Here is a 9,571-nt window from a genome sequence, read left to right on the forward strand (position 1 = left end):
GGTGGAGCTTGCTCCTACAGAGCTGATCCAGACGTCGACTCGTCCAGTTTCACACTGAAGAGCCAGTCTGACTCCAGATCAGCTGTAGGGGTGAGCTGTGATCTGATATGTTAGCAGCAGGCCGATTATAAACAATAGATATTGCACCAAGTAACTGAGTGCTTTTAAAAGAAAAAAATAGATAATCACATTCAAGTTCACAAAAAAACAGGTGACATGACCCTAGTGTGTGATCAATAAAGTGCCCTTATAGGTACAGTGGTGTTAGAAGAAACAAGATAGAAAGAAATGAAGACAGAAAGAAAGTTTACGTCCTGAAAGTCTACGAGACTTGCAGTGTTGAATCACAGCGCTTTTAAGATAGCTACACTCTGTGTCGCTCTTTAATACTTCCAACAGATTTAACACATACAGTAAAAGAGTCCAACTGCATCTTTCCCCAAAACAAACTCATTTACAGCATTATGAACAGGTATAATCATAATTAAGATAAGAACAATACTTATTACAATTGAAGAAAACCCTCTCCGACAAACGCATTTACATGTCCAATGCATGACTTTTTCGATCTTTGCTCTCAACCAAGAAGGAGAATAGCTTTATAATTACTACGTAATCATATTGAAACACAAGATACATGTTCATGCCAGTTTTCATAGCAATACAATAATCATGTTGATCATGTTTGTTTGTTTTTTTCCTTTTTTTTTTTCTTTTTTTTTTTTACCCACGATGATATGGATATTGAATTGAATATAGCCAGGCCATTGATGCATTTTCAATAACATAGTTTAAAATAGTAAACCACATTGTTGGTACAAATATCTGTTTACTCAGTAAGAATGACAACAGTATCATAATAACAGCGATAATAATTAACTATTAAAAACAATTATCAACATCCCGTTGCTTCTTGGCGTTGCAAAAGAAGATAAAAAAATAATCCTCGACAAAGGAAGGGGAAACTTGGCGTACTTTGCGGGATAAGGGAGGATGAGGATGCGCCCTTCATCCTGGCTGTGATTCCTAAGGTAATCTGGTGTTAGTAAGACCTGATAAGAGAGTTCATTGTTGCCTCTCTGCAGAACTTATATTATGTTAATGCGAAAATGGGATTGGTTGTGGTGGTTTTTATGCTGTATCAAGGCCACGCCCTCTCTGAGGCCACACCCACTGAGGCCTTCAAATACTGAAGTTTCGATTACTGTCAATAGAAAAGTTGCCATGGCCTCAGAGCTGGATTTAAAAATAAAACGTGTTGGGAGAGAACATGATTTGAGGGATACTGCAGGGCTGTTTGGCATCAAAATGCATTCACAGCCAATGTCGTTCCAGCTAGACAGATACATGCATATACTGTGCTGACATCACATGCCTGCAACCGCTGGGTTCTGGCTGTACAATGGCAACTCGAGAGTGTGTATATGTGAGTATAGATGTGTGCGTGTTGTACATGTCTTTGCTCGTCGGTTGCATTAGGAGATTGTGTGTATATAAAGGGATTTCTTTAGTCAACGCCTTCGAAGCCTTGGGCGTTCTCCACCGCCATCAGAAGCTTCTCTCGCAGGTCTTCAAACGTCTCGTACGTCGGGAGGTCCAGACGATTAAAGCTGAGTGGGAAGAAAATGTAACGATCAAAGAAATTACTGGAATGCAAACATTTTACTTGATCTGCACATAGTATATGTTCATCAAATACTTTCACTTCTAAATCCCAGTGTCGTTCAGAAATACCAGTTCGTTGGCAGAAACCACTAAACGCCACTTCCCTTTGTCATCAATAGCCTCTAAGTCCACAGAAGAACCAATTGGGAGACACGAATCGAATTGTATGATTTCAAGATGAATGACGGTGTGCGTATGAGCCAGCTTTAAAGCGGCGAGTTATCATGTTTTGTCCATCGTTAATGTGGCAATGACAGGATTTTGCAAGTAAACTACCTTTTGCTGCTGTAAAACTGACAGAAACTGATATTTTACTGTCTTGTTGTCCAAAGAGTTGGACTTAGCTGGTTTTGCAGCAAAAAAGAGTCACATTTGAACACAATGAACTGCCTAAAGTGACATTTTTGAAAATAAGGCAAGTGAAATTACTGAACTACCTCGTAAAAAAAAAAAAGCTAATTTAAAAGAAAACATGTCTGATGGGCTTAGAGGTTCATTAGAGAACTCTTCATACATTGATGTGTTTGAATTAATAAAGTGCTCAAATCCCTCTAGGTCTTACCAGGTGTGAGCACGAGGGAGCTTGTCAGGCGTCCCCCACTGCTCGATAGTAAACAACTGCGGCCCATTGGAACCTGTGAAAGACCACATGACTCATCAAGGACCAATCAGGAAAGGAGCCATTCTATAGGTCTCAAAGGGGAATGCTAAGGTCTAAAAACCAGATATAGCTGCTACAAACATCTTCATATATATATATTACACATTAATCCCAATTTACCATAATACACTGGAAGTATTATATTAGTCAATTTTATAGCACTTTTTAATCATACACATTTCAAAGCTGAAAGATACATGTATTTACAAAGCAGTACATGTATAGGTTAATTCCAATTTACCATAATATACTGGTAATATTATACAAGTCAGGTCAAATTTATTTGAATAGCACTTTTCACAATGCGCATTTCAAAGCTGCTGAAAGAAAGACATACAGTTATGTCTGTAATGCCTTAATGCTTTAACAGAGTCGTTTTATAGCTGGGTGATATAGCAATATATAAAAATGGTATAAATTATGCAGATCTAGCTATATTGCATTACATTGTATTAAAATTATATTAATTTATTATTGACATTTTGAACTTTATATTATATTATGTAGCACTGTAGAGCTTCATTTACCGTAGAGTTCAGCAAAGCCGTTCATTGGCACTCTGGATGTTCCAGTGACAAACTGCAAAAGTCTGATCCGCTTTTCGGCATCCATTAACAACACAGCCTGAGAAGAGATAAAGAGAGACACAGTTAATACCAATAAAATTTATGTGTTTATGCTAACGGCAATGAAATCTTTTTACAGGTAATGTGTTCTTGAAACAACCCTATATGGGAACAAGTAACCAGTGTTTTTTTTTCTTTCAAAATAAGTCTGCTCATTATTCCATTTCAAATAAGCATCATTGCGTTGTGCATAAAAACCGACCAATGCATTAGAATATGTAAAAAATAAATAATAATATTACCCCAAAATGTTTTATATCTAAATGTATCAAAAAATCTGTCAATTTTTATTTTTGTGTTTTGCCTTTTTGCCAACATTTTTTTTTAAAGGCAACAGTTGTGAGGAGATACGAATTTACGGGAAGGAGAGCAGGGATAAGGATCAAAAAAATGCTACACACTAGACTCGAACCTGCACTGTGGCTCAACATGTCGGTGCCAGGGGTCAAAATTTGGTCAAGTAAGCCCCTGCTGATAGATGCCATAACTACAGCGTTCTGTGGCATAAAAGCATCTTTCTCCATCAACTGTCAATCAAAAATTTGATTGCCAGCTGAGCAACTGCAGCTGAAATAAACTGAAATAACAGATGGATATTTAGAAAGTATGTAGAAAGAGCAAGTCTGGCTCCAGACTGCTGATAAGAAGTTCCTAATGCGCTCCGTGACTCTTTCATCAGAGTAAACACTCGATGAGCCTCACATCAAACAGACTTTGATCGGTAACTGCCCCCAGTGTACTTGGCATGGGGTCAGACACACTCATGTGCATACAAAAGTTGACACACTTGACTTGACACAATTGATTTGTTTCTCGTGATATTTGAAATCTTTTAATCTAAAGGACTGTGTTTAAATGTCTGAAATTAATTTTAAAGAAAATATGCATTCATACCAAGTGTCCTCATTACATAAACCATGTAACTTTTTTTATTCATAATTAAAAAAAATTAAATAATGAGTGAATACATAATCAATCCTTCTTCCAACGCATGTTTTTGTCTTAGCCTGATTCAAAATGGTAAGCCTATTGTAAGTGTTTATATAATTTTAGACCTGTCAGGATTAATTTCGCGAGAAATTGCGCACATACGTCAATCGTTCATGTGTGTCTTGTCAAATCTGTAAATAGGGGAAAGTTGCTCTACTTTAATGAATTAGTTCACTTTCAAATAAATTTTTCCTGATAATTTTCTCACCCCCATGTCATCCGAGATGTTCATGTCTTTCTTTCTTCAATCGAAAAGAATTTAAGGTTTTTGATGAAAACATTCCAGGATTATTCTCCTTATAATAGACTTCAATGGCCTCCAAAAGGTCAAAATTACAGTTTCAGTGCAGCTTCAAAGAGCTTTAAACGATACCAGACAAGGAATAAGGGTCTTATCTAGCAAAAGGATTGGTAATTTTTGAAAAAAAATGTAATTGCATATGGTTTAAATAAACAAATGATCACCTTGCACGTGTTTCCGCCAAAACCACACTTTCGTATTCTTCAAAAAGCTAACGCTGTATGTCCTACGCCTTCCCTATTCAACTTACGGAAAAGATGGAACTGGCGCTGCGATCATTTCACTAAATCTCCAACCTCTGAGGAATCACTCATTTAAAAAAAAGCTTAACAGAGGAGAGTCTCTGGCAAAAAGAGAATGCAACAGAGCTCGTAATAAAACAAGAATCAACATTAGCTTGGCTTTTCGGAGATGGCGAGAACTGAGGGATTTCAAATGTTGTAAAAGCAATGCGGAGATGGTGTTTTTATTACTCAACAGGCAAGATATTTTATTGAACAGATAAACGGTCATATATAGCTCTCTTACAGAGTTTATTATAAAGCATTATCTACTGTGAAGGGTCATCATCACAGAGCCGAACAAGCACAACCAAAACAATGTTCTTCTGCAAAATTCATGCAGTTTTGTCTTTTAACCGCTAGAGGGCCAGTTTTTATAGTGTACCTCTAAGATAAAATATAAGATTGTTTTGACTTGATAAAAACTTTTCAGTGACTACTATCGTAGTTCAGATGACTTTTACAATTGTTATAAAAGTGGAGAATAGTAATAATAAAGAATTAGTAGGTGCATCCAAACTTACGAAGCACATAAAACACACATACCTTCCAGAACCACTGGATCACAGGGTGATTAGGACAGTAGCCATTCTTATAAACGGTGTGCTGCCTCCAATCATTGACATCCACGTCTCCGAGACCACACATCAGCAGCTGGAGAGAGAGAATACAGCCCAATAAACAAACTAACACACACCAACCAACATCTTTATCCTCCTGATCAGAGCTACTGAACTTCAGAAAGCATATATATAAATTTACACACACAATATGCTAAAGTTTTTTTAAAAGGAGTTTCTTATGCTCACCAAGGCTGTATTTACTTGATCAAAAATAAGTGTAACAGTATAAAAAGAACAGTATTTTCAATATAACAATGTTTATTTAAAACAAATCTTTTGTAACCTTATAAATGCTTTTACTGTGACTTGATCGATGTAATGTGTCCTTGCTGATTTTATTTTAAGGTGAAGTAGTTACATGTACTTACTATAGTAATAACAGTAAATTATGCATAATTAAAAGTAACACGCTAAACCAAACCCTAATCCAAATGGCTACAGTAAGTACATGTATTTAATTAATATTACTCAGTACGTACTTAAGTACAATGTAACTAAGTCACATGTAACAAAAAAAAAGAATGGTAGTATATATATAATATATATATACATACATACATGCATACATACATACATACATACATATACATATATACAGTACAGTCCAAAAGTTTGGAACCACTAAGATTTTTAATGTTTTTTAAAGAAGTTTTGTCTGCTCACCAAGGCTACATTTATTTAATTGAAAATACAGTAAACACAGTAATATTGTGAAATATTATTACAATTTAAAATAACTGTGTACTATTTAAATATATTTGACAAAGTAATTTATTCCTGTGATGCAAAACTGAATTTTCAGCATCGTTACTCCAGTCTTCAGTGTCACATGATCCTTCAGAAATCATTCTAATATGCTGATCTGCTGCTCAAGAAACATTTAATGTGTACAATTGTACAAACTATTTGTGTACAATATTTTTTTTCAGGATTATTTGATGAATAGAAAGTTCAAAAGAACAGTGTTTATCTGAAATCTAATCATTTGTAACATTATAAATGTCTTTACTGCCACTTTTGATTGATTTAATGCATCCTTGCTGAATAAAAGTATCCATTTCTTTAATTTCTTTTCAAAAAAATAAAAAAAACCCAAAATTTTGAATCGTGGTATATAATGCTACAGAAGCTTTGTATTTCAGGTAAATGCTGTTCTTTTGAACTTTCTATTCATCAAGGAATCCAGAAAAAAAAAAGTACACAACTGTTTTCAACATTGAAAATAATCATAAACGTTTCTTGAGCAGCAAATCAGCATATTAGAATGATTTCTGAAGGATCATGTGACACTGAAGACTGGAGTAACAATGCTGAAAATTCAGCTTTGCATCACAGGAATAAATTACTTTGTGAAATATATTTAAATAGTACACAGTTATTTTAAATTGTAATAATATTTCACAATATTACTGTTTTTTACTGTATTTTTAATTAAATAAATGTAGCCTTGGTGAGCAGACGAAACTTATTTTAAAAACATAAAAAATCTTAGTGGTTCCAAACTTTTGGACTGTACTGTATACATACATACATACATACATATATATATACATACATACACATATATACATACATACACATATATATATATATATATATACATACATTATATATATATATATATATATATATATATATATATATACACACACACATAAGAAATAACATTAATCATAAATTATAAATCAAGCATTAGTACAAAATCAGAGGATGCAGAGGATACGCTGCGGTAGTGAAGTGGAAGAACCTCTAATGGATGCCACATTTATACCATGGTATATACTGCAATGCCTCTCTTTATTAGTTTATTCATATTTGCCACAATGACGGGCATACTGTATGTGTAGCTTTCCCAAAGTATACAAACAACAGCCTGGACATAAATGCATTATCCTGTGCTCATGTGAGAAGAGACGATTCATTCAACAAAAGCATTTTTTGGCACTTTTATGAGGTGTGCATGTATAATTCTATGAAAGTCTTGGACATGGAGGATGCAGTCTCCATGACAACGGCAGACACTGAGTAACGGGTATGTGGGAAGTTGTTACCTCCAGTTCATTTTCATCAAAAATCTTTATCAAGTCGATGGGAATGAGCTCGGTGAATCCCTGTGAAACATGATCAAAAATTGCATGTCATTATAGCATGTTGGCATTAGTAATAATCTAACTTCTGCTACCGCCTAGTGGCATTAGTTAGAATTTCAGGTAACTTTTGATCGTGTGAGGAATTTGATCACATACTTCCAAAAAGGCATTCATCTGTTTCTGCACCCTGTTCACAAACCGCCACTGAATCACCAGGCTGTGCAGAGCCAAAAAAAATAAAAGACATTGTTAGTATAAGATGCCATATGTAAGATTTTACATAAAGAGCAAAACAGAAACTCACTCTATGTATTCTTTTTTGTTGTCATTGGTTACAACCATGTCTGATCCGCTTGGCTTCAAATCCACCTGATACGTCTATAAATATATATATATACAAAACATGAACAAAAATATTACAATTACATATATGACTAAAATGAAATTAAGTCTATAATAAACACATACATTTAGAAACATTGTGGTGTGTTACCTGTCCAAAGTTGTCCTCATCAATGCAGAACCGCAAATCCAGTTCTGTGGGGTCGTTTTCCAGAATCCACTTTAGAGAGTTGTAGTATTCACTGTCCTACATGTTGTACATGAACATAAAACATAAGCATATAGATACATTATTAACTTATTGTAAAAAACGCCTCTAAACAACATTTGGTAACAGTAATAACTATTATGCATAATTACATGCAACTAACCCCAAATCAAATCCTAATCCTAACCTTATAGTTAGTACATGTAATATTACTCAGTAATATTACTCCACACTTTATTTTAGTGTCTTTGTTACACATTACATGTAGTTACTATAGTAATAACAGTAAATTGTGTATAATTACAAGCAACTAACCCAAAACCAAACATAATATAATCCTAACCCTATAGTAACTACATGAAGGCAACTAATATAACTCAGTACTTAAATGTATAATTACATTGTTTACGAGGACACCTTGTGTATCCCAACATTTCAATGAGAAATCAGTTTTATGAAGTTTTTGCATTGTGCTGCTATGGGTTATCCCTTAAAAATGGTCTATGTGTGTGTTAACGCACCACTGACTCCATATCATTCAGTGTGATCTGTTTGCCCAGCATCATTTTATAGAACGGTCGAATAAAGAAACCTGAAAAACAAACAAGAACAACACATTTCTTTTTTAACAGGGGAAAGAAACTAGAAATCAAATCAAACCAAACCCCAAAACGAAAGCTAATTACATAATTATCAAAAGTGAACAATAAAACGAAAGAAAATGTCACATGAAAAAGCTTCTGCTTGGCTCTTGAAGGTCCCCAACTTACGTACCATCCAACAGCTTGCCGTGATACACAGCCATGCCAGCCACCCGACCAATGAACTTGAAGTATGAGAGGTGATCCTCATTACAGAGGCCAGAGTTTGGATTGATCTGAAGGGTGTAGTTATCTCTGCAGACACACAGATGGGAGATGTTAAATGAATGAATTATGATGCCAGCTCTGCTGTGTGTTTTAATGAGTGTCAGTGGGTGAGATCTAACAAGATAACAGACCAGCTCTGTAATACAGTAAATGCTTTATGTCTTTCAGAACAACGGTACAGTACAGACAAACAGATTAACCGATAGATGGACAGACAGACAGACAGACAGACAGACAGACTTAGATAGATAGATAGATAGATAGATAGATAGATAGATAGATAGATAGATAGATAGATAGATAGATAGATAGATAGTCAGACATACAGAGAGATCAGGCAGAGAGATAGATGGATAGATAGAAAGATGGACAGACAGATAAACAAAAACAGAGACAAGTCAGACAGACAGACAGATAGACGGAAGGATAGACAGACAGATAGATAGATAGATAAATAGATAGACGGAAGGAAGGATAGACAGTCAGATAGATAGACAGACAGACAGATAGATGTAGATAGATAGATAGATAGATAGATACATGGATGGATAGACAGACAGACAGACAGACAGACAGACAGACAGACAGACAGACAGACAGACAGACAGACAGATAGATAGATAGATAGATAGATAGATAGATAGATAGATAGATAGATAGATAGATAGATAGATGGAAGGAAGGATAGACAGTCAGATAGACAGACAGACAGACAGATAGATATAGATAGATAGATACATGGATGGATAGACAGACAGAGAGACAGATAGACGGACAGACAGATAGATGACAGATAGATAGATAGATGGAAGGAAGGATAGACAGTCAGATAGACAGACAGAGAGACAGATAGATATAGATAGATAGATACATGGATGGATAGACAGACAGAGAGACAGATAGACGGACAGACAG

At 35.1% G+C, this 9,571-nt stretch overlaps 1 protein-coding gene across 19 annotated transcripts in view; it reads right to left on the reverse strand.

Annotated features, from left to right (window-relative positions):
• Positions 1-684: 684 nt before the first annotated feature.
• nedd4l (NEDD4 like E3 ubiquitin protein ligase) overlaps positions 685-9,571 on the reverse strand; it is a 91,166-nt gene continuing 82,279 nt past the window's right edge. For all 19 annotated transcript variants that reach the window (XM_067376470.1, XM_067376469.1, XM_067376475.1 and 16 more), the window contains 10 exons: positions 8,562-8,683; positions 8,309-8,379; positions 7,731-7,826; positions 7,542-7,615; positions 7,394-7,454; positions 7,199-7,258; positions 5,071-5,178; positions 2,854-2,950; positions 2,228-2,300; positions 685-1,610 (listed from right to left, as the gene is read on the reverse strand). In XM_067376470.1, the coding sequence (XP_067232571.1) occupies positions 1,508-1,610; positions 2,228-2,300; positions 2,854-2,950; positions 5,071-5,178; positions 7,199-7,258; positions 7,394-7,454; positions 7,542-7,615; positions 7,731-7,826; positions 8,309-8,379; positions 8,562-8,683 (865 nt within the window). In that variant the 3' untranslated portion in view covers positions 685-1,507. The remainder of the gene's footprint in view (positions 1,611-2,227; positions 2,301-2,853; positions 2,951-5,070; positions 5,179-7,198; positions 7,259-7,393; positions 7,455-7,541; positions 7,616-7,730; positions 7,827-8,308; positions 8,380-8,561; positions 8,684-9,571) is intronic.

Source organism: Chanodichthys erythropterus, chromosome 22 (assembly GCF_024489055.1).
Source record: "Chanodichthys erythropterus isolate Z2021 chromosome 22, ASM2448905v1, whole genome shotgun sequence".
Classification (NCBI taxonomy): Eukaryota; Metazoa; Chordata; class Actinopteri; order Cypriniformes; family Xenocyprididae; genus Chanodichthys; species Chanodichthys erythropterus.